The 27,500-nt window shown below is 44.3% G+C and overlaps 1 protein-coding gene across 1 annotated transcript in view; it reads left to right on the forward strand.

Moving 5' to 3' along the window:
- slc4a8 (solute carrier family 4 member 8) overlaps positions 1 to 27,500 on the forward strand; it is a 107,007-nt gene that overhangs the window by 30,023 nt on the left and 49,484 nt on the right. The window contains exons 2-5 of the mRNA XM_080423727.1: positions 11,115 to 11,196; positions 14,748 to 14,900; positions 18,386 to 18,521; positions 21,500 to 21,660. Of these exons, the coding sequence (XP_080279853.1) occupies positions 11,115 to 11,196; positions 14,748 to 14,900; positions 18,386 to 18,521; positions 21,500 to 21,660 (532 nt within the window). The remainder of the gene's footprint in view (positions 1 to 11,114; positions 11,197 to 14,747; positions 14,901 to 18,385; positions 18,522 to 21,499; positions 21,661 to 27,500) is intronic.

Consider the following 27,500-nt stretch of genomic DNA (forward strand, 5'->3'; position numbering starts at 1 on the left):
CTATATACCGCCGATTTGCCTGTAATACCGCCGGATTTGCCCCGGGGGGCGACTGTGTTTTGGGGCGAGCGTTTTGGTATTTCCCCCGTTGTTGAGCCACGATAAACAAGGAAGTGCAGTGGATCAAATAGAATCACTTTTCGGTTATTGCATATCGTCTATTTCTCACTTCAAATGTTTTCAAAAACATTCTTGAGAGCAACGTTTAGTTGTAAATGACATCGTTTGTTTGTTTACATGGCTGTCATGTTGGATAAAGCATTAAACCAAGCAGCACAGGTTGGCACAAGCAGGTGTTCTGAGTCTCTGATTACACAGCGGTCTGTTATAGAGCTCATCGGTCATTATCCAGAAATAATGACCGATGATTGACCAATCAAAATCGAGCATTCAACCAAGCCGTGTAATAAATATATATATTTAATCAGGACCCACTGTATTAGTGGATATCCTCATGATTGAGTGATTGAATATTTTATTAGGCAAAAATGTAAAACAGCACAGTTACATTTAAAATACTTTGTCTAAAAGGTCCGTTCATAAAAGTCCTTGCGGTCTTGTTTCCATTGAGGTCCTTGGTATTCAATTCATAGTCATATATACGGTAGTGGCACCAATGAGATGAGGTTATAGGGAAGCAGCTCTGAACTGTCCCGACCCATTGATTAGGAAACACTGTATGAGTCCATATTGAACTGGAACAATCAGAGATATTGATGATACTGTCCCATAAACACATGACTCTATGACTGTGTGCATCTATTGATCACATGACTCTATGACACTATGTGTACATCTATTGATCACATGACTCTATGACACTATGTGTACATCTATTGATCACATGACTCTATGACACTATGTGTACATCTATTGATCATTAGCTGTTGACTAATAGCAACGGAAAAAGTTGAAACAAAGTTGAAACATGATGTGGTGTCAGAGATCTGATAGATCTGGGCCAGTGGTGTAAAGTAACTACTGTAAGTACATTTACTCAAGTACTGCACCTATGTCAAATGTTGAGGTATTTTGTACTTTATTTGGGTATTTCCAATTTCAATACTTTTACTTCTTCTCCATTACATCTCAAAGGAAAATGTTGTACTTTTACTCCACTACAATTACATGAAAACTTTAGTTACAAGTTACTTTGCAGATTTTTGATTATTATTACAAAACATACATTATCTACTTCAGCCCTATATACATTTCGGCCATTTGAAAATGGCAGATCTACAAGCTCACAATGCGTCACGATGCGATGCATTGTGATCTTGTAGATCGGCTATTTTCAAAATATATTTTATACATTTTGAACTTGTGAAACGGGACATTCTGCACAATGAGTACTTTTACTTTTGGTACTTTAAGTACATTTTGATATTGATACTTTTGTACTTTTACTCGAATACATTTTTTATTCCAGACTTTCACTTCTAACAGCGTATTTCTACATTGCAGTATTGATACTTTTACTTAAGAACAAAATGTGAGTATTTTTTTCACCACTGGTCTGGGTTGTCAAACCTGCTTTGAAAACCATTCCTGATAGTCTTACCTTTTGAGCGCCCAATAAGGTATTTATTTTTATTGAAGTAATTATTTTTATTTTTACATTTCGGAATCGTTTCCACCCAGTTTTAACCCTTTCATTGTATTAGTTTAGAAACGTCAAAACATAATCAGAAGGTGTAAATGCGTCTGTTTGCCAGATTAGCTCTGGAAACACACGCACGCACGCACACGCACGCACAGGCATGCGCACGCACACACACACACACACACACACACACACACACACACACACACACACACACACACACACACACACACACACACACACACACACACACACACACACACACACACACACACACAGCAGAGCCACGCAATAAAATGTCACCAAGATGTTTATCAATCATTTTGCAAGAGTATTATTTAATTATGTTTGATCCCATTTGGAAATAAAACAACAAATAAGCAGATGAAATGAAATGAAATGAAGCAGAAGTGCATGTGTCTGCATGGCTGTGTGTCAAAGTGGAAAAGTGGCAAAAAGTTAAAGTACCTCAAACGGTACTTAGTAAAATATTTACTTAAGTAAAGTACTTTCGGCCATTGCACTGAGCACAAAGCAAGCACATGGTGTTTATGAGAGAGTAGCAGATTGATTGATTGAATTGATTGAATACTTTATTGAATACAGTTTGACAAAAAAAAAACACAGGAAAGTACAGTTCAATGCAAGGTCTGTTAAGAGGATTTGAAAACCAAGAAAGCACTATGGCTTGTTTCCATTGGGGTCCTTTGTACTCAATTCATAGAGACATTTATTGACAGACAAATATACAATACTATGTTTGGCTTTGACTTTTTACAGGGGCCGGTTTTGAATTACAGCCTCCTATATGATGTAAGTGCTCTTCTAGAGCGGTTTTGAAGGAGAGTAGGGATTTACACTCCTTTACCACTGTTAGTAGGGCCTTCTACATTGTTGTGGCATAGCAGGAGAACACATTTAACCCCTTATTAGTGCTAAATCTGGGTTTAACGTGATTGGTGGAGCTCCCTCTGGTGTTGTGATTATGGACGTATGGAGTTGTACAGCACAGCACAGCACAGCACAGCACAGCACAGCACAGCACAGCACAGTACAGTACAGTACAGCAAAGTACAGTACAGTACAGTACAGTACAGTACAGTACAGCAAAGTACAGTACAGTACAGTACAGCAAAGTACAGTACAGTACAGTACAGTACAGTACAGTACAGTACAGTACAGTACAGCACAGTACAGTACAGTACAGTACAGTACAGCACAGCACAGCGCAGCACAGCACAGTACAGCACAGCACAGCACAGCACAGCACAGTACAATGTGCTGTGTACAGCACAATACAGTACAGTACAGTACAGTACAGTACAGTACAGTACAGCACAGCACAGCACAGCACAGCACAGTACAGCAAAGTACAGTACAGTACAGTACAGTACAGTACAGCACAGCACAGCACAGCACAGCACAGCACAGCACAGCACAGTACAGTACAGCACAATACAGTACAGTACAGTACAGTACAGTACAGTACAGTACAGTACAGTACAGTACAGCACAGTACAGCACAGTACAGTACAGTACAGCACAGTACAGCACAGTACAGTACAGTACAGCACAGTACAGCACAGTACAGTACAGTACAGCACAGCACAGCACAGCACAGTACAGTACAGTACAGTACAGCACAATACAGTACAGTACAGTACAGTACAGTACAGTACAGTACAGTACAGTACAGTACAGTACAGTACAGTACAGTACAGTAGCTTCTCAGATGGATGTTCCACTCAGCTAATGGGATTTGATTGCATTTCCTCTGGATGATACAGTCTGGTACATTCTGGATGATACAGTCTGGTACATTCTGGATGATACAGTCTGGTACATTCTGGATGATACAGTCTGGTACATTCTGGATGATACAGTCTGGTACATTCTCCACCAGAGGGATAGATTACATTTCCTTCATAAGAGGCTGATTGTCGGTATCAGCCGATAGAGCGATACAATCTGTGGCCGTTACAATGCGTTTAGACCCCTGGGAGATGGAGCGCTGAGGTGGAGCGCCACACCTACCATCAGCTCCCAGTAGCCTACTGACCGCACGACTTGCCACGCCCATGCCGTGCTCCTCATACGCTGAGTTGGCGGTGACCGGGATCAAACCCAATATCTCATTTTAAATTAACACCAGGAATCTAGGATTATACTGAAAAAATTACTCCACAAACAATATTGATACAAAGGTTACTGTCACTGATTATCTATAGCATTTCAGCATGTATTATTCTACAACAGGGACACAACCTCGTTGCCCTGTTCTTGAGGCACATTGAGAAAAAAATATCTTTGCAAAAAGAGCCACAACAACCACCCAGCCTGCCCTATTGATCCAGTAGCCTCGAATTCCTGGTTATCAAAGTAGAATGAGCAGTTTCAGTTATTATGTATTTTAATTTTCTGAATTAAATTAGCAAATTGTGAAATTACACTGGAGAGAGAGAGCGAGAGAGAGAGAGAGAGAGAGAGAGAGAGAGAGAGAGAGAGAGAGAGAGAGAGAGAGAGAGAGGGAGGGAGTTTAATATCATCCATTAAGACAACTACATTTATGACGGCAGACAGTTTAACTGACGACAACGCGACGCATCACTGCGTGCAGAATGTATTCTGTAGAGTTCTGTAGGAACTTTATCCAGCATTAGATTAATTACTCACACTGCTGCGAAGGAGGACGAAAGAGAACGCACATGTGTTCCATAAACCTACATTGTCTTGGTTACAGAGCATGGTGGTAAATATGAAGCTTTGCCCCAAAGTCTTGTGTTTATATTCCATATGTCCGTGTTGTTTTAGCGCACGGCAGAACGCATGCACGAGTGTCATCAAGAGGCCTCAATAGAAATCAGTTCCTCTCAAAACGGTGCTTATTTCAAAACAAGTCGTTTTTTAATACTATTGGATATTTGTAATGTGATCATTCAACACATGTTTTATTTTGAAATCGTACTACTGGAAATAGAAGTATAGCCAGGTGGCCTAGTTGAAAGTACCTCACGCTATTAGGAAAAATCAACTGCTCTGGAACGGGCGCTGAATCGTTGACTTTTAGAGGGCAGCCTATGGGGGGGCCCTCTGCCTCGGGGCTCCACGCCATTGCGTGGATGGCGTAGTGCATAAAACCGCCCCTGGGCATTTGCTGCATCCATGGTCCGTAAATGCACGGGTAAAAGGTCAGGGGCTCCAGCCCTTACCCGTCTATGTGTGCACGTTCATGTTCAGGACCCATGTTTGGGTCACGCAGCCATGTTATGGGTCAGGAGTAAATATGAAATGTTTTATGTTTTCTATTCACCTTATTCTTGGTCCTTTTTCTGCTGCTTCATTCAATATCACTGCCACTTTTCACGCCTGAAAAGTGTGAGAACCCTCCGTCTGAGTCCGTCATGATCTGTTGTCATACACAGCTCGGTTGAATGCTCCCGTATGATTGGTCAATCACTGCATCCTGTGGTCTGTGTCTTGGTGCGCAGTGGTGTAAAAAGTATAAGATTGTGTACTTAAATAAAGTATCAATACCACAATGTAGTAATAAAAGTCTGGTATTCAAATTTTACTTGAGTAAAAGTACAAAAGTATTGGTATCAAAATGTACTTAAAGTACCAAAAGTAGAAAGTACTCATTATGCAGAATATCACATTTCACAAGTTTTCAAATGTATAAAAATCTTTTGAAAATAGCAGATCTACAAGCTCACAATGCGTCGCATCGCGGCGCATTGTGAGCTTGTAGATCTGCTATTTTCAAATGGCCAAAATGTATATAGGGCTGAAATGGGTAATGTATGTTTTGTAATAATAATCACAATCTATAAAGTTTTAAAATTATTGTAGTGGAGTAAAAGTATAATATTTGCCTCTGAGATTTAGTGGAGTAGAAGTAAAAGTATACAGAAAATTTGAAATACTCCAGTAAAGTAAAAATACCTAATAATGTTACTTAAGTACAGTACTTGAGTAAGTGTACTTGACGGTGCGAGGCAGCATGCAGGAGACGGAGGGAACAGAGAGGCTGAGGCACAGACAGCGGGTCACAAGAATCTAATGAGCACAAATAGGAGCAAAACGAGGAGCACGGGGCAGTTAACCCATTAAGACCGGGAACGCATCTGTGTCATTTTTAGATTTGAGCAAAAAAAAATAAGCATTATTTTACACTTTGTATTATAATTTTTATCCCTCGATTTTTGTAACCCTTTTTTCACCGGTGCCAATTTGCTAAGTGATCCTAGGCACTACACTCCCCCCACCAGCCTAGGGAGCCCAGGGCCGAGCTCATGCCTCCTTCAATGCATGAGAGCCAACTGACCTTCTTGTCACCTGACAGGGGAGAGTTTCCCTGGTTGGACGTAGCGCGTGGAAGGAACACGTTATTCCAACCAGTTCCCTTCCCCTCCATCAGGCGCCCCCGCTGACCAGGGGGAGGCAGTATAGAGACCAGGATTACTACATGTTTTTGTGAGGGTATTAACTACCCTAGGAGACACAGGGAGAACATGCAAACTCCACACAGAGTGGGCTCTTTCGCCAACCCCACCTAGGGTATGGGCACTGATGGCGCGGAGGAGAAGACACGCCCCCAGCGCCCACAGCGTTCCCGGCGGGAATCGAACCCACCGACTGCGCCACCGTGCCCCCTTTTATTATTATTATTTTACAATTTGGCTATTCAAAAATAGCAGATCTACAAGCTCGTAGCACGGCACCGAGTGCCGCGCTACGAGCTTGTAGATCTGCTATTTTTTGAAAAATTGTGAAAATGTGTACAAATCTTAAAGCATTTTTTTTGTACACAAATCTTTGCTCCTGGCGGGTCCCTGGAACCAAATATTTTAAGATGGGGGTCTACGGCCAAATACATATATTTTTTACAATTATGAAAATGTTTGAGAACCACTGATTTTTTTTTTAAACTGTTGGGATTTAGAAGACATTTGTAGAATCGGCTTCAGGTCTTAATGGCTTAACAAGGAGCTCTTGGAGTACAGTATTAGAGGTAATTGGTAGAAGAAGGTCCGGTCAGTACGCGGGCCAGTCAGGAGCCATTGAAGCGCATGGGAGGCTAAGTGGATCCGGAAATCCAATATTGGGTGAAATGCATTGGAGTCAATGGGAGCCGGATGGACCAGCTCGTGGACAAACACTATGTCTGAACCATTGGGAGCTTTGTCAGTTAAATCGGTTCAGGAATATAAAAGAAGACAAATCATAATCACTTGTTTGACGATTATGATTATTTTATTGAGGCATCTAAACACGCCATGTATCATGTCAGGCTCGGTAGTATCGCGAGATTTGGTTGTCAGGCTGTTGTGTGTTCATGTACAGTATGTATGCGTGTGCATGTGTGTGTGTGTGTGTATGTGTGTGTGTGTGTGTGTGTGTGTGTGTGTGTGTGTGTGTGTGTGTGTGTGTGTGTGTGTGTGTGTGTGTGTGTGTGACAAAGCACTTGGAATTGTAGCAGTTGAAGCATTACATTTAGTTTGACTCTTGTTCCACAGATAAGCAACCCAGCAGTTTGTCTCCCTGAGCCACAGATCTGCCTGCTGCCTGGAATTGCGAGTCAAACAGAACGCTGTAACAACATCTAAGAACTGTCAAGAAACACAAGAAACTGAGGGTTTATACAGTATACACACACACACACACACACACACACACACACACACACACACACACACACACACACACACACACACACACACACACACACACACACACACACACACACACACACACACACACACACACACACACACACACACACACACACACACAGGTGAACACAACTGACAATCAACAAAGGGATAGGCTGATAGGCTTGGCAACGCGTTGTGAGCTTGTAGATCTGCTATTTTCACCAGTTTGGGTCATTGAGAAAACATCTAATTTCCCTTCTGGGTCTTGAGCTAAAAGGTTTGGGAAGCAGTGGGCTAATGGACTTACAGCACACCGGTGGAGATAGATAACTAATAATCACAGGGAGGTGAGACAAGACAGGTAACAGTAAGCAAGGAAAACAGGAAACACTATGACATCAGAGAACCCTCTAACCATCTCGGAGAGAGAAGTGCGTACAGCCTTCGCACGGGTCAACATCCACAAGGCAGCCGGACCTGATGGGATTCCAGGCCAGGTCCTTAAGGCATGTGCAGACCAGCTGGCGGGTGTCTTCGCTGACATCTTTAACCTCTCCCTCTCCCAGGCTGTGGTCCCTGCAGGGTTCAAAATGTCAACCATTGTGCCCATTCCCAAAAAGGCCAAAGTGACATGCCTGAACGACTGGAGACCTGTCGCTCTCACCCCGATCGTCAGCAAGTGCTTCGAGAAACTGGTGAGGGAATACATCAGCTCCACGCTACCTGCCTCGCTGGATCCGTGGCAGTATGCATACCGCAAAAACAGATCCACCGACGACGCTATTGCCATGGCTCTCCACACCGTCCTCTCGCACATGGACAACAAGCTGCTGAAGGACAAATATGTACGTATGCTGTTCGTGGACTACAGCTCAGCATTCAACACCATTGTCCCAGCAATACTTGACAAAAAGCTCAGAGACCTAGGGCTACACCCAAGCATGTGCGACTGGATACAGGACTTCTTGTCCAACCGACATCAGGTGGTGAGAATGGGCAGCATCACATCCGACCCCCTGACCCTCAACACCGGAGCACCCCAGGGATGCGTGCTGAGCCCTCTCCTCTACTCCCTGTACACGTATGACTGCATAGCCACACATGTCTCCAACACCATCATAAAGTACGCGGACGACACGACAGTGATAGGCCGAATCGTCAACAACGACGAGTCTGACTATAGAGAGGAGATCAACTCACTGGCACTCTGGTGCCGGGAGAACAACCTCTCTCTTAACGTCGACAAGACCAAAGAACTGATCGTGGACTTCAGGAGGCCGCGGAGAGACCATGCGCCCATCCTCATCGACGGTGCTGCAGTGGAAAGGGTCAGCGAGTTCAAGTTCCTCGGAGTACACATCGAGGAGGACCTCAAATGGGAGACGCACACCACACACGTGAGGAAAAAGGCTCAGCAGCGACTGTACTGGCTCCGCCGCCTGAAGAAGCTCGGAGTAGGACATCGCATCCTCAGGCTGTATTACAACAGTTCTGTTGAAGGCATCCTAACAGGCTGTGTCACGGCCTGGTACGGGAACTGCACTGCCCGAGAAAAGATCAGCCTACAGCGAGTAATGGGAATCGAGCTCCCAGCGCTCCAGGAACTGTACAAAAAGCGGTGCGTGGTCAAAGCCAAGCGCATCATCAAGGACAAGCACCACCCAAGTCACAGACTGTTCAAACCCCTACAACGACCGCGACCGGGCAAGGGGCTCTACCGCAGTATCAAGAGTTCCACCACCAGGTACTGGTGCAGTTTTAATCCGGCTGCTGTCAGAATGCTGAATGGAGCATAAGCCTGAATGAGGCATAGGCCTTGTTCAGCAGCCTGACAACAGGCGGTGCAGACTTTTCTGGCTCTTCCTGAACACACCTGTGGATTATACCAGGGACAATGACTTGGACTTAGCTCCCCCTCGGACACACCTGTGGACTACACCAGGTACAAATGACTTTTTGTTGCATTCTGATTCTGACATCACTGCAAAAATAAAAGGTACACAAGTTGTAAAAGGTCCAGTTCAATGACAATTTTCGTTCATTTTATTTTGAAGTTTCAGTCTGAGACGGCCTTGCAACCAATCAGAAGGTTCCATCCCTTCAGGCTATGGCACGGTAGAACCTCACACACGGTGCACAATGCTAGTGTTTGTAGCCTGCAGGAGCAGACTGGCCACTGTGCAGAATGGTTGTTACCAAGTTACTTATTTCTAACCTGAAATGTTTTCAGATACGTATTTTAGTGCTGATTAAGTTTACAATGAGTAATACACCGTCTGGACATCATCTTGAATGAGATTCGAACGTAGTAGTTTTATAATTAAAATCAGCTGTGTGTGTTTGGATGAATGTCCAGCTATGGGAATCACACAAGTGAACAAAATCAAGATTCATTTATATTCATGAAAGTGTATCTATGTCATCACATCATTTTCCCCCCCAAATGTGTTGTCATCTTTTGTTAGGTATGCCCATGTGATGACCACGGATATGCTCTAAAATTGAGAAACAAATAGTTTTCATTTCACTAGACCTTAAAGTAATACTAGGTAACGTTTTCCACAAAACTAAAGTTAAATTGTTTATCTTTTGTGAGTGGCAAAAGTTTCACAACACCCACTCCATGAATTTCAGCCCCGGAAGCCTTTTATTTATATATTTTCTATTGAACGTGGACGGGGGGGACTTTCCCGGGAAAATGACGTCATCTGGCCGGAAAACGGAGGTGGAAATGCACTGGTTTCCTGTTTGGCCAGGAACTACCGCAACGGTTTCCTGTTTGGCCAGGAACTACCGCGCTAATAACAAAAAGGAACCTCACGCTGATTTTAAGAGAAAGTAGGATTGGAAGATCAAAAAAGAACAGAAAAAGAAAGCACAGCTCATGGTAACTAACGCTCCACTGGCTAAGAGAAACGATCCGTAGATAGTATAAAACAATTAAAAGATCGCTTTTTGAAACGCTTCCGGCTTCCGGTGAAAACGAATGGATTTCTGGGTAATCGAGGACTACGGAAATTGTATGCAGTGACGGTAGTGACCAGCAGAGGTTGCCAAAAATCGTTATTTGTTAATCTGCATTGTACAACTTTAAAGTAAAGTCCTTACTAAAACTAAACAAGGAAAACACATTACTACCAAATAAAAGTATGAACACGCCTGTAAAGTAAAACACTATAATTAAGAATGAACACGAGGAAGTCAGACCCTCTGTACTCAGTGTTTACTTTGTGCTGTTTGTTTTAGTCGGTAAAAAGTGGAGTTTATCAGATTAGGACAACAGGGACAGGGACAGACTATTAAAGCCTGCGGTACGGGTCTTATTTATTTATCAAAGGACTTGATATTGTTAATGAATTGCATTGTTTTGCTCCAAAGGCTGTTATGAACTGACTGATGAATTGACTTTTGGGTTGAACCCTAACCCGGTTATTTTGATTGTCTGAATTGCATCTTTGTTTATTTTGAAACGTTTTGACCAACTGATTGGCTTTGGTTTACTTAGCATGTGATGAACTGCGTTGTGGTAAAAAAAAACTGATCTGCTGGTTGAATATATTTTCATTTACTAAAATAATTGCAACTGAACTGACCAAGAGTTTTTGGTTTTATTCTCAATAACAAGGGTTTATGTTTCATAATGTAAAGTCCTTTGTGTGGTTTTCACTAATGGTTAAACAACTCAGATGAGGAAGAGCTCATAATAAAAAAAAGAGGAGGAATCATTTTTCTCTGGTAGACAGAGTCTACCTGGCAACCCTACTAATACATACGTGTGTGTGTGTGTGTGTGTGTGTGTGTGTGTGTGTGTGTGTGTGTGTGTGTGTGTGTGTGTGTGTGTGTGTCTCTCTCCATAGAGAGCGGATGAGGAGGTGGTGGTGGATCAGGGAGGAACCAGCTCAGTGCTCAACATCCACTATGAGAAGGAGGAGCTTGAAGGTGAGCGACCTCCTGACCTTTTGACCTCCTCCACCACACCCAACACCGTATCATTCATTCCTCTTCATCAGCGTCTGAAGCAGTGAGACTCTCTGTGTGTTGAGCTGCACAACGTCAGGCAGAAACCTCTTGTCTCCATTTTGTAACTTTGTATGTTTTTTCGTTACCCATAATGCCCTTCTTCGTCATACTACAGTGTCACGCGAAAGTAGCAGAAATAGCCGATCTACAAGCTCACAATGTGTCTCCATGTAACGCAGTGTGAGCTTGTATCGGCTATTTTTACTAAAACAATTTTAGTAATAATATAATAATAGTAATAATAATACATCCAATTCATATGGCGCTTTTCTCTGTACTCAAAGTCTCTTTACAGAACAAAACAAACAAAAACAACCTGAGAAATCAACTAGTTAAATGGCTAAAAACTAAGCAAACTAAATCATTACAATTTAAATGCAGAAAGGGGGATTAGCATTGGGGGGCAATGTGAGTCTGAAGAGGAGGGTTTAGAGGAGGTTTATGTGAGTCTGAAGAGGAGGGTTTAGAGGAGGTTTATGTGAGTCTGAAGAGGAGGGTTTAGAGGAGGTTTATGTGAGTCTGAAGAGGAGGGTTTAGAGGAGGTTTATGTGAGTCTGAAGAGGAGGGTTTAGAGGAGGTTTATGTGAGTCTGAAGAGGAGGGTTTAGAGGAGGTTTATGTGAGTCTGAAGAGGAGGGTTTAGAGGAGGTTTATGTGAGTCTGAAGAGGAGGGTTTAGAGGAGGTTTATGTGAGTCTGAAGAGGAGGGTTTAGAGGAGGTTTATGTGAGTCTGAAGAGGAGGGTTTAGAGGAGGTTTATGTGAGTCTGAAGAGGAGGGTTTAGAGGAGGTTTATGTGAGTCTGAAGAGGAGGGTTTAGAGGAGGTTTATGTGAGTCTGAAGAGGAGGGTTTAGAGGAGGTTTATGTGAGTCTGAAGAGGAGGGTTTAGAGGAGGTTTATGTGAGTCTGAAGAGGAGGGTTTAGAGGAGGTTTATGTGAGTCTGAAGAGCTGGATTTAGAGGAGGTTTATGTGAGTCTGAAGAGGAGGGTTTAGAGGAGGTTTATGTGAGTCTGAAGAGGAGGGTTTAGAGGAGGTTTATGTGAGTCTGAAGAGCTGGATTTAGAGGAGGTTTATGTGAGTCTGAAGAGCTGGATTTAGAGGAGGTTTATGTGAGTCTGAAGAGGAGGGTTTAGAGGAGGTTTATGTGAGTCTGAAGAGGAGGGTTTAGAGGAGGTTTATGTGAGTCTGAAGAGCTGGGTTTAGAGGAGGTTTATGTGAGTCTGAAGAGGAGGGTTTAGAGGAGGTTTATGTGAGTCTGAAGAGGAGGGTTTAGAGGAGGTTTATGTGAGTCTGAAGAGGAGGGTTTAGAGGAGGTTTATGTGAGTCTGAAGAGGAGGGTTTAGAGGAGGTTTATGTGAGTCTGAAGAGGAGGGTTTAGAGGAGGTTTATGTGAGTCTGAAGAGGAGGGTTTAGAGGAGGTTTATGTGAGTCTGAAGAGGAGGGTTTAGAGGAGGTTTATGTGAGTCTGAAGAGGAGGGTTTAGAGGAGGTTTATGTGAGTCTGAAGAGCTGGATTTAGAGGAGGTTTATGTGAGTCTGAAGAGGAGGGTTTAGAGGAGGTTTATGTGAGTCTGAAGAGGAGGGTTTAGAGGAGGTTTATGTGAGTCTGAAGAGCTGGATTTAGAGGAGGTTTATGTGAGTCTGAAGAGCTGGATTTAGAGGAGGTTTATGTGAGTCTGAAGAGGAGGGTTTAGAGGAGGTTTATGTGAGTCTGAAGAGGAGGGTTTAGAGGAGGTTTATGTGAGTCTGAAGAGCTGGGTTTAGAGGAGGTTTATGTGAGTCTGAAGAGGAGGGTTTAGAGGAGGTTTATGTGAGTCTGAAGAGGAGGGTTTAGAGGAGGTTTATGTGAGTCTGAAGAGGAGGGTTTAGAGGAGGTTTATGTGAGTCTGAAGAGGAGGGTTTAGAGGAGGTTTAAGTGAGTCTGAAGAGGAGGGTTTAGAGGAGGTTTATGTGAGTCTGAAGAGGAGGGTTTAGAGGAGGTTTATGTGAGTCTGAAGAGGAGGGTTTAGAGGAGGTTTATGTGAGTCTGAAGAGGAGGGTTTAGAGGAGGTTTATGTGAGTCTGAAGAGGAGGGTTTAGAGGAGGTTTATGTGAGTCTGAAGAGGAGGGTTTAGAGGAGGTTTATGTGAGTCTGAAGAGGAGGGTTTAGAGGAGGTTCATGTGAGTCTGAAGAGGAGGGTTTAGAGGAGGTTTATGTGAGTCTGAAGAGGAGGGTTTAGAGGAGGTTCATGTGAGTCTGAAGAGGAGGGTTTAGAGGAGGTTTATGTGAGTCTGAAGAGGAGGGTTTAGAGGAGGTTTATGTGAGTCTGAAGAGGAGGGTTTAGAGGAGGTTTATGTGAGTCTGAAGAGGAGGGTTTAGAGGAGGTTTATGTGAGTCTGAAGAGGAGGGTTTAGAGGAGGTTTTGAACAGTGGAAGTGAAAACCTTTAAGTAACAGTTTTGTACAAACAAGGTTTCCATATGGATGATAATGTGCATGTGGACATGAATAGATCTGTCTATTAATGATGAATCCTGTGCGTGTGTGTGTGTGTGTGTGTGTGTGTGTGTGTGTGTGTGTGTGTGTGTGTGTGTGTGTGTGGGTGGGTGGGTGGGTGTGTGGGTGGGTGTGTGTGTGTGTGTGTGTGTGTGGTTACGCTAAGACTTTCCTGGAGCAATAACGATGCTCTATCAGGATAAAGAATTATTCATTTCATCTCACTTACTCTTTCTGCCATGTGCTCTACAGTGTATTCATAGTAGGCCTATGTGGCACACACACACGCACACACACACACACACACACACACACACACACACACACACACACACACACACACACACACACACACACACACACACACACACACACACACACACACACACACACACATATTAACACCTCTTCATTTGGCAGAGCAGAGACTGTCATTAACATTGCGGGTGGAGGATACTAAACAGTCTCTCCTCCTGAAGCTAACCTTCATCTTTAGGCCATTGAATGTCGAATGTTATTTTTAGGCATTGGAGCAGAGCGCTGGCTGAGACTCAGTCCTCTCTGCTAGTCCTGTGGTTCTCAACCTGTGGGTCGGTTGAGAACCACGGGACTGTACCGCATGATTTGGTGGGGGGGGGGGGGGGGGGGGGTTGACAGTGAAGTGACAATTTAAGGACATTTTAGACCTTTGTAATACCTCAAAAAGAAAGAAAAGAAAAAGACCAAATACTGCATCAAAAGTAACAACAAACTATACTATAAAAAACGAATTGTCAAATAATATAAAAAAAGAAGCACATTCTTTTTTAAATAGCAGATCTGCAAGCTCACAACGAGCTTGTAGATCTGCTATTTTATGCCAAGCGCTTGCCTCAGAAAAGGGATGCTAAAGCTGTTAACTCTTCTCTTCTCCTCTTCTGTCTCTCTCTATCCAACTCTCTCTCTCTCTCTCTCTCTCTCTCTCTCTCTCTCTCTCCCCCCCCCCCCCCCCCTCCAGCTCATAGGTCATTATGTATGGGTGGGCGTGTCCCCAGACAGGCCCATCGTCACCACCGGCCCGGACACAGCTCTCGTCACCGCAAGAAAGACAAGAGGCCGTCCAGCATCGTCAGCCAGCCCAGTGAGGAGTCTGAGCCCACCCCTACACATGGTACAGTCTGAACCCCCCCCCACCCCTACACATGGTACAGTCTGACCCCCCCACCCCTACACATGGTACAGTCTGACCCCCCCCCCACCCCTACACATGGTACAGTCTGACCCCCCCCCACCCCTACACATGGTACAGTCTGACCCCCCCACCCCTACACATGGTATAGTCTGAGCCCCCCCACCCCTACACATGGTACAGTCTCACCCCCCCCACCCCTACACATGGTACAGTCTCACCCCCCCCACCCCTACACATGGTACAGTCTGACCCCCCCACCCCTACACATGGTACAGTCTGACCCCCCCCACCCCTACACATGGTATAGACTGAACCCCCCCACCCCTACACATGGTATAGTCTGAGCCCCCCCACCCCTACACATGGTACAGTCTGACCCCCCCACCCCTACACATGGTATAGTCTGAGCCCCCCCACCCCTACACATGGTACAGTCTGACCCCCCCACCCCTACACATGGTATAGTCTGAGCCCCCCCACCCCTACACATGGTACAGTCTGAACCCCCCACCCCTACACATGGTACAGTCTGAACCCCCCACCCCTACACATGGTACAGTCTGAAACCCCCCACCCCTACACATGGTACAGTCTGAAACCCCCCACCCCTACACATGGTACAGTCTGAACCCCCCCACCCCTACACATGGTACATTCTGAAACCCCCCACCCCTACACATGGTACAGTCTGAAACCCCCCACCCCTACACATGGTATAGTCTGAACCCCCCCACCCCTACACATGGTACATTCTGACCCCCCACCCCTACACATGGTACAGTCTGAACCCACCACACCTGGTAACACCCTGAACCCAATGAACCTACCCCCTCTACACATGGTACACTCCCTGCTGACAGGCTCCGCCTCCAGCCCGTAGGAGTACATGTATCCTCCTCCTCCTCCTCCTCCTCCTCCTCCTCCTCCTCAACACAGGGGTCAATTATGTTGGTGTAGACGCTCGGCAAAGCTGGATGCCCCATGGTGGATTCAAACCCACAACCTCTGTGGTAGTGGGCAGGGACTTCACCACTGCTCCACCCGAGAGCTCTGCCGTACAACGCTAACCTTAATCTGTATGTTCCTCCCCCTAGTGGTCAATGAGACACATCATCAATACTACAAGTCCTGTTCTTTTAATCAACGCACACACGCACACACGCACGCACGCACGCACTCACACACACACACACACACACACACACACACACACACACACACACACACACACACACACACACACACACACACACACACACACACACACACACACACACACACACACACACACACACACACACACACACACACACACACACACACAGCGCCCTGGGCTAACAGCATCGACAGGCACGTTAATTAGATACCAAAGACAGAGAACAATTCTGCACTTCTCATCAGCGCGGGCAGATGGCTGCACGCATGTATTCATGCGTGTGTGCGTGTGCGTGTGCGTGTGTGTCGCATCTACAGTGCATTGTGACACGTGGTGAGCCTGTATACAGTATGTGATACTGTATTTACACCCAGTTTTTGCCCCAGAATGGGGATTCCGTGGTTCATGTGGTTAAAAGGCAAATGATCCCATTGTTCTGATGTGATGAGATGACATGGTTTTGTGTCGTTCCCCTTTTAACACTCAGTGTAGAGACAAGTAATAGAATGTCTGTCATACCGTGTAACATTATTTTCGAGCAGTGTTTTCGGGGACGTATCTTGTTCATTGTCATAACGGCGTTTGTCTATCCACCCGTTTCCGCGGGGATTTACTGGGGCAAAGGCCTGGTGGGGGAAATATCCTGCGGAGGCACAGTTGGTAGGAAGTAGCAGCACACAGTGTGTTTACATTTGCCAGAAGAACATAGCTGCCAGCTATGCGATAGCAGGATATTTCCCCCACCAGGCCTTTGCCCCAGTAAATTCCCGCTCAAAAAAACATTTGTGGTGCCTATGTCATTTTGGCATCATGAGTGTCGGGGGCAGCTAGACTGTAATGGAGGTCTTCTTAATCTCTGTTACAGGACTTTGGGATATGTTCATGCATATGTCAGGGGATACACAGGTAAACATGATATGATATTGCACATGATGAATAAGTATGAGACAAGTAATTCATTATAATTATAATCTTTATAATATGTTTGGCATGTATGTGTGTTCCAGACATCGGGGGAGGGGTAGAGGCCACCTGTGAAAGACAAACAGCTATGGGTTCTATGAATATAAATGTTATTGCTATGTTTCTCAAAAAACGTACCTGTCCTTTCCCGTCTCCTACTCCCAGGGTGGAAATAACAGCTGCTTTTATAGTTCCGGGAGGGTACCATCAGATAGGATTGTGCGGGGGGGGGTGTTAGAGTTATGTTGGTGGGTTATTGTGGTGTTTGGGGGTGGTAGTTAATTTAGATCAGTTAAGTGACGTCATATTGGGGTTTTTGATAGTACGTATATTGTTGGGTTTTGTATGGGGGGGTTTTATGGGAAATTATGATGATAGAGCAACCCTGTAGTTGGTAGCACCTGAGGGTGGGGAGTATAAAAGGCTGCTTTCTGTACCAGTCTGTAAGGAGGGCTGTGAGGACATGCTTTTATTGTTAGGATGTATATTATGGACACTGTAATTTTTTGGAATAAAGGCTTCTGGTTGTGACCGCTCGGTCAATCTAACAGACACTCGACAAATAGTGTTTAATAGTGTTGTAGAGAAGTTGTAAAAAAAAAAGAAAACACGTTTATGTGGAATAATGGTTCAATTGAAAAAAGTTAAAGGTAGGTGGTAAGTGATATGTTTTTGGTATTTTTTTATTTATTTTTGTCAAAAGGTTAAAGTACTATATTGTGATAGTAATCATTGCTACAGAGCGTTTGTTGGGTCACAGGGGTCTCTCCAGCTCTTTAGTAAACACAATATAGTACATTTTCAGGTAGGTGACAACATTTAAGCCAATCAGGAGAGAGCACTGAAAATGCTTTTTCTGTTTAATAAAGAGCTGGAGAGACATGGAGACTCCTTTTACTGAACAAACACTCTATAGCAATGAGTACTATCACAATATAGAGCTATATATTTAACACTTATTTTAACCAACGTAAATCACTTACCCTACCTTTAACACAGCAGTAGTTTGAACGTAGTCAGATCCCATTGTTCTGATGCAAGGAGTTTGCGTCGTTTCGCGTAGTTTCCCTGTTTTTAAACCGAGGGTTTGACTGTGTAGGCAAGTCAAATAGTGTAACGAAAGAACAACGCTTGCATCACAGAGTGTTAGAAACCCACCTCAGTAATAATGTGTTCTATGTTCTCCATGCAGACACGCCCTCCCAGCGGGTCCTCAGTAACATGTTCTATGTTCTCCATGCAGACACGCCCTCCCAGCGGGTTCTCAGTAACATGTTCTATGTTCTCCATGCAGACACGCCCTCCCAGCGGGTCCTCAGTAACATGTTCTATGTTCTCCATGCAGACACGCCCTCCCAGCGGGTGCAGTTCATCCTGGGGTCAGAGGAGGACGCTGAGCACGTCGCCCACGAGCTGTTCACCGAGCTGGACGAGATCTGTGTGAAGGAAGGAAAGGATGCTGAGTGGAAGGAGACGGCCAGGTGAGATGATGGGGTCATCCCTATGTTCCCCGGGTTCTATGTTCCCCACTAGGGTTAGGGTTAGGTTTAGGGTTAGAGTTAGGGTTAGGTAAGCGGTTAGGGTTAGGGTTAGGTTTAGGGTTAGAGTTAGGATTAGGTAAGCGGTTAGGGTTAGGGTTAGGTTTAGGGTTAGAGTTAGGGTTAGGGTTAGGTTTAGGCTTAGGGTTAGGTTTAGGCTTAGGGTTAGGGTTAGGTAAGCGGGGAACATAGAACCCGGGGAACATAGACACGTGCCCGGTGAGATCTGTGTGACACTATGAGCTTGTAGATGTTTTTTAAATATCGTGAAAATGTGTGTAAATCTTTGAATATATATAAATGTATTTATTTTTAAAGCGAACATTTGTAACTCAAATCTTTGCTTCTGAGGGATTCTACAAATGTCTTCTACATCCTAAACTGTTTCATGAAAAAACGTACGTTTCTATAATATCAGTGGTTCTCAAACCTTTTATTATGTCAAAGGACCCTCAAAATGATATTGTTCCAGGGACCCCCTGGACCCCCCCCCCCCCCACCAGAAGCAAAGATTTGAGTTACAAAATGTTTGCTTAAAGAAATGTAATATATAAATATATATATATATATATATATATATATAAGGATTTGCACACATTTTCACGATAAAAAAAAGAAAAGTAGATCTACAAGCTCGTAAAAGAGCTTGTAGATCTGCTATTTTTGAATAGCCAAAGAAATCAAAAAATGACACAGATGCGTTCCCGGTCTTAATGGGTTAAAGCACAGCACGTTAATACTACAACAACACGTACCAGTTCACTTACAGTCTTCTAGATCCTGGCTCCTTGTCGCCCAGACACTTTATTTTGATTTTATTCACTCTATTTGTTTCTGTTTCTCTGACTAGTTTCTGGCAGGAACACTGTGTTCCTCTTCACTCTGTGTTCCTCTTCACTCTGTGTTCCTCTTCTTCACTCTGTGTTCCTCTTCACTCTGTGCTCCTCTTCACTCTGTGTTCCTCTTCACTCTGTGTTCCTCTTCACTCTGTGCTCCTCTTCACTCTGTGTTCCTCTTCACTCTGTGTTCCTCTTCTTCACTCTGTGTTCCTCTTCACTCTGTGTTCCTCTTCACTCTGTGTTCCTCTTCTTCACTCTGTGCTCCTCTTCACTCTGTGCTCTTCTTCACTCTGTGCTCCTCTTCACTCTGTGTTCCTCATCACTCTGTGTTCCTCTTCACTCTGTGCTCCTCTTCACTCTGTGCTCCTCTTCACTCTGTGTTCCTCTTCTTCACTCTGTGTTCCTCTTCACTCTGTGTTCCTCTTCTTCACTCTGTGTTCCTATTCTTCACTCTGTGTTCCTCTTCTTCACTCTGTGTTCCTCTTCACTCTGTGTTCCTCTTCACTCTGTGTTCCTCTTCTTCACTCTGTGTTCCTCTTCTTCACTCTGTGCTCCTCTTCACTCTGTGCTCCTCTTCACTCTGTGTTCCTCTTCACTCTGTGCTCCTCTTCACTCTGTGCTCCTCTTCACTCTGTGTTCCTCTTCACTCTGTGCTCCTCTTCACTCTGTGCTCCTCTTCACTCTGTGTTCCTCTTCACTCTGTGTTCCTCTTCACTCTGTGTTCCTCTTCACTCTGTGTTCCTCTTCACTCTGTGTTCCTCTTCACTCTGTGTTCCTCTTCACTCTGTGCTCCTCTTCACTCTGTGTTCCTCTTCACTCTGTGTTCCTCTTCACTCTGTGTTCCTCTTCACTCTGTGTTCCTCTTCACTCTGTGCTCTTCTTCACTCTGTGCTCCTCTTCACTCTGTGTTCCTCTTCACTCTGTGTTCCTCTTCACTCTGTGCTCTTCTTCACTCTGTGTTCCTCTTCACTCTGTGTTCCTCTTCACTCTGTGCTCTTCTTCACTCTGTGTTCCTCTTCACTCTGTGCTCTTCTTCACTCTGTGTTCCTCTTCACTCTGTGTTCCTCTTCACTCTGTGTTCCTCTTCACTCTGTGTTCCTCTTCACTCTGTGCTCCTCTTCACTCTGTGTTCCTCTTCACTCTGTGCTCTTCTTCACTCTGTGTTCCTCTTCACTCTGTGTTCCTCTTCACTCTGTGCTCCTCTTCTTCACTCTGTGCTCCTCTTCACTCTGTGTTCACACTAATTAAAGCACCTGTGCTTCCTACATACACACACCCTGTGCATGTCAATCAAATGCCTGCCACCTAGTGTCCAGACATGGAACTACAGATGAACCATAAATAACATGCCAACGCCAATCCATAAATAAATAGCTCCTGTTCTAGTGCAGAGCCCTGAGGGACCACAGGGTTTTAAGAGCTTACTGTATGGTGTTTTACACAACGGGAGCATGACGAATAAACCATGTGAAAATGTGTCGTTATAAAGCTTAAGCTTAGCATAAAGCTATTGATTTGGTGATGCTTCAATCATATGGGTTATGCTTATGTTCATGGTGGAAAATGTACCTCTTTCAAAAATATGTTTTATTTTATTTTATCATTCAAAATACTAGTATTTTTAAAAGCAAATACTTCACTACTTTAAAGGCAGATTAGGTAGCTTTTCAGATCTGTGTGTGTACACCCCCCCCCCCCCCCTCTCTGACAGGTATCACAGTGATTGGTGTATTTGATGCATTCATTGATTGACACTTTTATGGCCCAATCAATCAACTCAGAGCACAACGCCTTTGAAGTTCAAAGGGATCAATTAAGAGCTCCGGCCGAGCACCCCCCCACCCCCCTCTCCCCCCTCCCCCCACAGACTTTTCAGTCCCTGCAAAGGGATGAATGTCAACATAAACCATGGAACAAAACCACAATACAGCCAGAGGGATCAAAACGGCATAATTATATAGTGAATGATAGAGGGAAAAAATGCTAAATAAATAAATATATATATAACTCAAGTACAAATTTGACGTCTCACTGTGATCTCTCTCTCTCTCTCTCTCTCTCTCTCTCTCTCTCTCTGTTCAGATGGTTAAAGTTTGAGGAGGACGTAGAGGATGGAGGAGAGAGGTGGAGTAAACCCTACGTAGCGACACTGTCTCTACACAGCCTGTTTGAGCTGAGGTCCTGCATCATCAATGGCAGTGTGTTACTGGACATGAGAGCTGACTGCATCGAGGAGATAGCAGGTCTGTCTGTCTGTCTGTCTGTCTGTCTGTCTGTCTGTCTGTCTGTCTGTCTGTCTGTCTGTCTGTCTGTCTGTGTCAAGGCAGACGAAGGAAACGTTGAATGCTAAATTAAAGTGAATTTCAAGTCAAAACAGAACAGGCTTCAAAACTCTCAGGCTGAAGGAGGCATCAAAGGTATAACGTATAAACAAGTCCAAATCATTAACTTATAGGTCCTAAGCTTCTCAAGCTGATGAATACCAAAGTCCTCCTGGTAGTCAGAGCTCAGGCCTTGGAGCCGTGTGGGAGGCAGTCAGGCTGGCTGAGGGAAGAGAGTCAAGAAACCAAGGGTTACCACAGGCCAGAAGAGGAACAGGTTCTCAAACCAAAGATCTGCTGATCTAGAGATTTACAACTGACCTACTGTAGTACTGAGAGCACAGACGTGTGCACTGGCTGAAATAACTTTATCACAGAGCACTGCATGCAGTCACAGTCCTCATTCGGGCCATACAGGGAGCGAGTATGAGAAATCAGAAAATGATTTTGATGATTTTTCAACAGTTGTACGGACAGCAGGTGAAACGCAGTCGCTGATTGGCCCGATCGTTTTCTGATTTCTCATTTTCTGAGCGAATCCACGTTATCCGTCTGCCCAATGCCATAGACAATAGACACAGAAATAGAAGTGTCAGAACAGACAGGACAGTCAAGCTGCCATGACAGTCTGTCGTGTGTGTGTCTGTCTGTCTGTCCGTCTGTCCATAATACATTTGTTTCTTTTAAACATGTGTTGTCGGTGATGTTGAACAGATACATTACATTAAATGGAAAATATTTGATTGTGGCTCAAATCTCTTTAGTTGGCGTATAAACTGGTTTTCTCATTTCCACACCCTGTGCTCCTCTCCTCTCCTCTCCTCCCCTCTCCTCTCCTCTCCTCTCCTCTCCTCTCCTGTCACAGACACCTGTTACCTGGTCTCTCAATACAAGTGGTAACCAGGGCAGCCGTTAGAGTTGTTTAGTATTTATTTACTTATTAGTCTTTGTCACATGAGACTAATGTTTATTGGGGGAACACTTAATGGGAGTCATTAGTCGAGTGCATGATTGTAATGTAATTGTCTTAAGTGACATACGGCACACTGCATCACATGGACATTTATCTAATGCTAGAACCACACACTGAACAGACATAATGCTGCGTTCACACAGGCAGACACACACTGAACAGACATAATGCTGCGTTCACACAGGCAGACACACACTGAACAGACATAATGCTGCGTTCACACAGGCAGACACACACTGAACAGACATAATGCTGTGTTCACACAGGCAGACACACACTGAACAGACATAATGCTGTGTTCACACAGGCAGACACACACTGAACAGACATAATGCTGCGTTCACACAGACAGACACACACTGAACAGAGTGACATAATGCTGTGTTCACACAGACAGACACACACTGAACAGAGTGACATAATGCTGTGTTCACACAGACAGACACACACTGAACAGAGTGACATAATGCTGTGTTCACACAGGCAGACACACACTGAACAGAGTGACATAATGCTGTGTTCACACAGGCAGACACACACTGAACAGACATAATGCTGTGTTCACACAGGCAGACACACACTGAACAGACATAATGCTGCGTTCACACAGACAGACACACACTGAACAGAGTGACATAATGCTGCGTTCACACAGGCAGACACACACTGAACAGACATAATGCTGCGTTCACACAGACAGACACACACTGAACAGACATAATGCTGCGTTCACACAGGCAGACACACACTGAACAGAGTGACATAATGCTGTGTTCACACAGGCAGACACACACTGAACAGAGTGACATAATGCTGCGTTCACACAGACAGACACACACTGAACAGACATAATGCTGCGTTCACACAGGCAGACACACACTGAACAGACATAATGCTGCGTTCACACAGGCAGACACACACTGAACAGACATAATGCTGCGTTCACACAGACAGACACACACTGAACAGACATAATGCTGTGTTCACACAGGCGGACACACACTGAACAGAGTGACATAATGATGCGTTCACACAGACAGACACACACTGAACAGACATAATGCTGTGTTCACACAGGCAGACACACACTGAACAGACATAATGCTGCGTTCACACAGACAGACACACACTGAACAGACATAATGCTGTGTTCACACAGGCAGACACACACTGAACAGACATAATGCTGTGTTCACACAGGCAGACACACACTGAACAGACATGCTGTGTTCACACAGACAGACACACACTGAACAGACATAATGCTGTGTTCACACAGGCAGACACACACTGAACAGACATAATGCTGTGTTCACACAGGCAGACACACACTGAACAGAGTGACATAATGCTGTGTTCACACAGGCAGACACACACTGAACAGAGTGACATAATGCTGCGTTCACACAGGCAGACACACACTGAACAGACATGCTGCGTTCACACAGGCAGACACACACTGAACAGACATAATGCTGTGTTCACACAGGCAGACACACACACTGAACAGACATAATGCTGTGTTCACACAGGCAGACACACACTGAACAGACATAATGCTGTGTTCACACAGGCAGACACACACTGAACAGACATAATGCTGTGTTCACACAGGCAGACACACACTGAACAGACATAATGCTGTGTTCACACAGACAGACACACACTGAACAGACATAATGATGTGTTCACACAGGCAGGCACACACTGAACAGACATAATGCTGCGTTCACACAGGCAGACACACACTGAACAGACATAATGCTGCGTTCACACAGGCAGACACACACTGAACAGACATAATGCTGCGTTCACACAGGCAGACACACACTGAACAGACATAATGCTGTGTTCACACAGGCAGACACACACTGAACAGACATAATGCTGTGTTCACACAGGCAGACACACACTGAACAGACATAATGCTGCGTTCACACAGGCAGACACACACTGAACAGACATAATGCTGTGTTCACACAGGCAGACACACACTGAACAGACATAATGATGTGTTCACACAGGCAGGCACACACTGAACAGACATAATGCTGCGTTCACACAGACACACACAAAGATACAGACTACTTTTCATTTTCAATGGAAGCCAGCGACATGAAGATACAAAGATACGTCCTCTGTTTGTAGCTGCTACAAAATATTCAAATATATAAAGATACAAAGGTTTTTTACTGTACACACATCCATCTGCAAACACAGCGCTTAAAACAAATGTTTTTTTTATGGCCGATTCATTTATCATTTTGCCAGATAAATCCTGACCAGGGTTGCCTTGCGGAAACCCTGGTCAGGATATGACGCCGTTACGTGAACTTGTAGATCAGGTATCTTCGAATAGCTTAAAGTTGTACAATGCAGAATCACAAATAACGATTTTTAGCAACCTCTGCTGGTCACTACCGTCACTGCATACAATTTCCGTAGTCCTCGATTACCCAGAATTCCATTCGTTTTCACCGGAAGCGTTTCAAAAAGCGATCTTTTAATTGTTTTATACTATCTACGGATCGTTTCTCTTAGCCAGTGGAGCATTAGTTACCATGAGCTGTGCTTTCTATTTCTATTCTTTCTTGATCTTCCAATCCTACATTCTCTTGAAATCAGCGTGAGGTTCCTTTTTGTTATTAGCGCGGTAGTTCCTGGCCAAACAGGAAACCGTTGCGGTATTTCCTGGCCGACGTCATGACGTCGGCCAGGACGTCGGCCACGACGTCATGACGTTGGCCAGGAACGTCATTTTCCCGGGAAAGTCCCCCCAGTCCACGTTCAATAGAAAATATATAAATAAAAGGCTTCCGGGGGTGAAATTCATGGAGTGGGTGTAGTGAAACTTTTGCCACTCACAAAAGATATACAATTTAACTTTAGTTTTGTTGAAAACGTTACCTAGTATGCCTTTAAGTATGAAATAGGGTTAAAGTGGATAAACAGATTTGTATGCTATATTAATACATTTTGCCGGGGACCCCCTGGAACAGAACTACAATATTTCTATTACTATGTAATCCTGGGCACCCACTCCCTCTGCCAACCTAGAACTACAATATTTCTATTTAGAATGTAGCAGAGTGAACGTCATCAGCTTGCAAAATGTGTGTGTGTGTGTGTGTGTGTGTGTGTGTGTGTGTGTGTGTGTGTGTGTGTGTGTGTGTGTGTGTGTGTGTGTGTGTGTGTGTGTGTGTGTGTGTGTGGGGGCTAAGGAGGTATACAGTAAGTGTGATTGATTATAAGGTAGGAGGAAGGAGGGAGTAAGGAGAAAAGAGAGGAATTGACTCAGCAAGTCAAGAGTCCTCCTGGGTAGGAGAGGAGATTCTCTGCAGTCTGCACTTTACTATTATACTATAGTACACTATGCTACTATAGTGCACTATACCATTGGTGCTCAAAGTGGGGTCCGAGGACCCCCAGGGGTCCTTGGGGGGGTTCCAGGGGGTCCCCAGTTAAATGTGTTAATACATATAATAACCCCTTCATCCATATTTTATACGTTGGCTATTCTATGCCCCGCTGTGAGCTTGTACATCTGCAATTTTTCAAAGAACAAGGCAATTCTGGCCACGTTTATACGATCTCTAGAGAAAACGTTAAAGAGGTGGTGCCATGGTTTTGCACTTTTTCTGTTTTTCATGTGTCTATGAGGTTGATAGAACTTCGTTAAGCCCCCTGGTGGTGTTTTTATGGTGTTTTATGTTATTCTCTGACTATTTACCTGGAGGCTGAAACCTTGAGGGTCAAACGTGCCAATAGAAAAACAGCACTTTAATGACACAGTCAAATTATACCCTCCCCCTCATTATCATAACACAACAGGTGTGGGCATGAGGAGGAGGAGGTACTAGGACAGGTGGGTGGTGCTAAGGTGGTGGAGGAGGTGCTAAGGTGAGAACCAGGTATACTTAATGAACTGGAGGCGTGTCCACATAAAAACATAATTTTAACACTTTCTGTACACTTTTTTGAAAAAACTCTTCCTCCTGGTATAACCATAATACCTGATGATTATGTTTTAGGGGGGGAAAAAAAATCACTGAAAATCACGGCACCCTGTCTTTAAAGTCCCGTTAGGTTGCATTCTCGCTTTTTGTTCTGCGTTTAGACGGAGACGCAACAGTGATTTAAAACGCTGCAGTGTGCATGCCAGGTGGCTAGGTGGCGCTGTGACGCACTGCCAGATAGACCAGTCACGCATGCTTATAGAACCACCTCCGTTCTACTTCCTGTCACAGCTGTTTGTTTACAGCGTGGTTCTGGGCAGGGTTGCAATAGAGCACCGAAGTGAAGTCTGACGTAATGTACACATCCTACCTGGGTCACGTTTTTTCCCCCCGTTCTGAATTCACATAGACGCGTTTAATATCACGTCAAATAAGAACTGTGTTCCAAAAATAAACAAATGATCCCGGCCGTTTGACTCTTATGGATATGAAGCATCAACTGACGGTGAGAAAACGATAATGTTACTTCCGACGAATTGGTTACATTTTCGCCAGAAACAGACTGTATCAAATATAAGTGACTGACTATCATAAACGATACAGAACCTCCTCCCTGACAATATCTATATATAATTGTTACATCCCTATAGTCTAGAGGAAAAAGGGATGCAACATAAATTGGGAGTGAAACCCGTTTTTATTAATAGCTTAAGATATTTACATTAAATTAAGGACACTTTAACAAAAATCATAGGACACACGGAGCAACTCAGGGAAATAAACATAATAGCCCTAAACCTATAATCTTGTTAAACACTAACCTGACAAACACA

Source organism: Gymnoscopelus braueri, assembly GCF_963280865.1.
Source record: "Gymnoscopelus braueri genome assembly, chromosome: 3".
Classification (NCBI taxonomy): Eukaryota; Metazoa; Chordata; class Actinopteri; order Myctophiformes; family Myctophidae; genus Gymnoscopelus; species Gymnoscopelus braueri.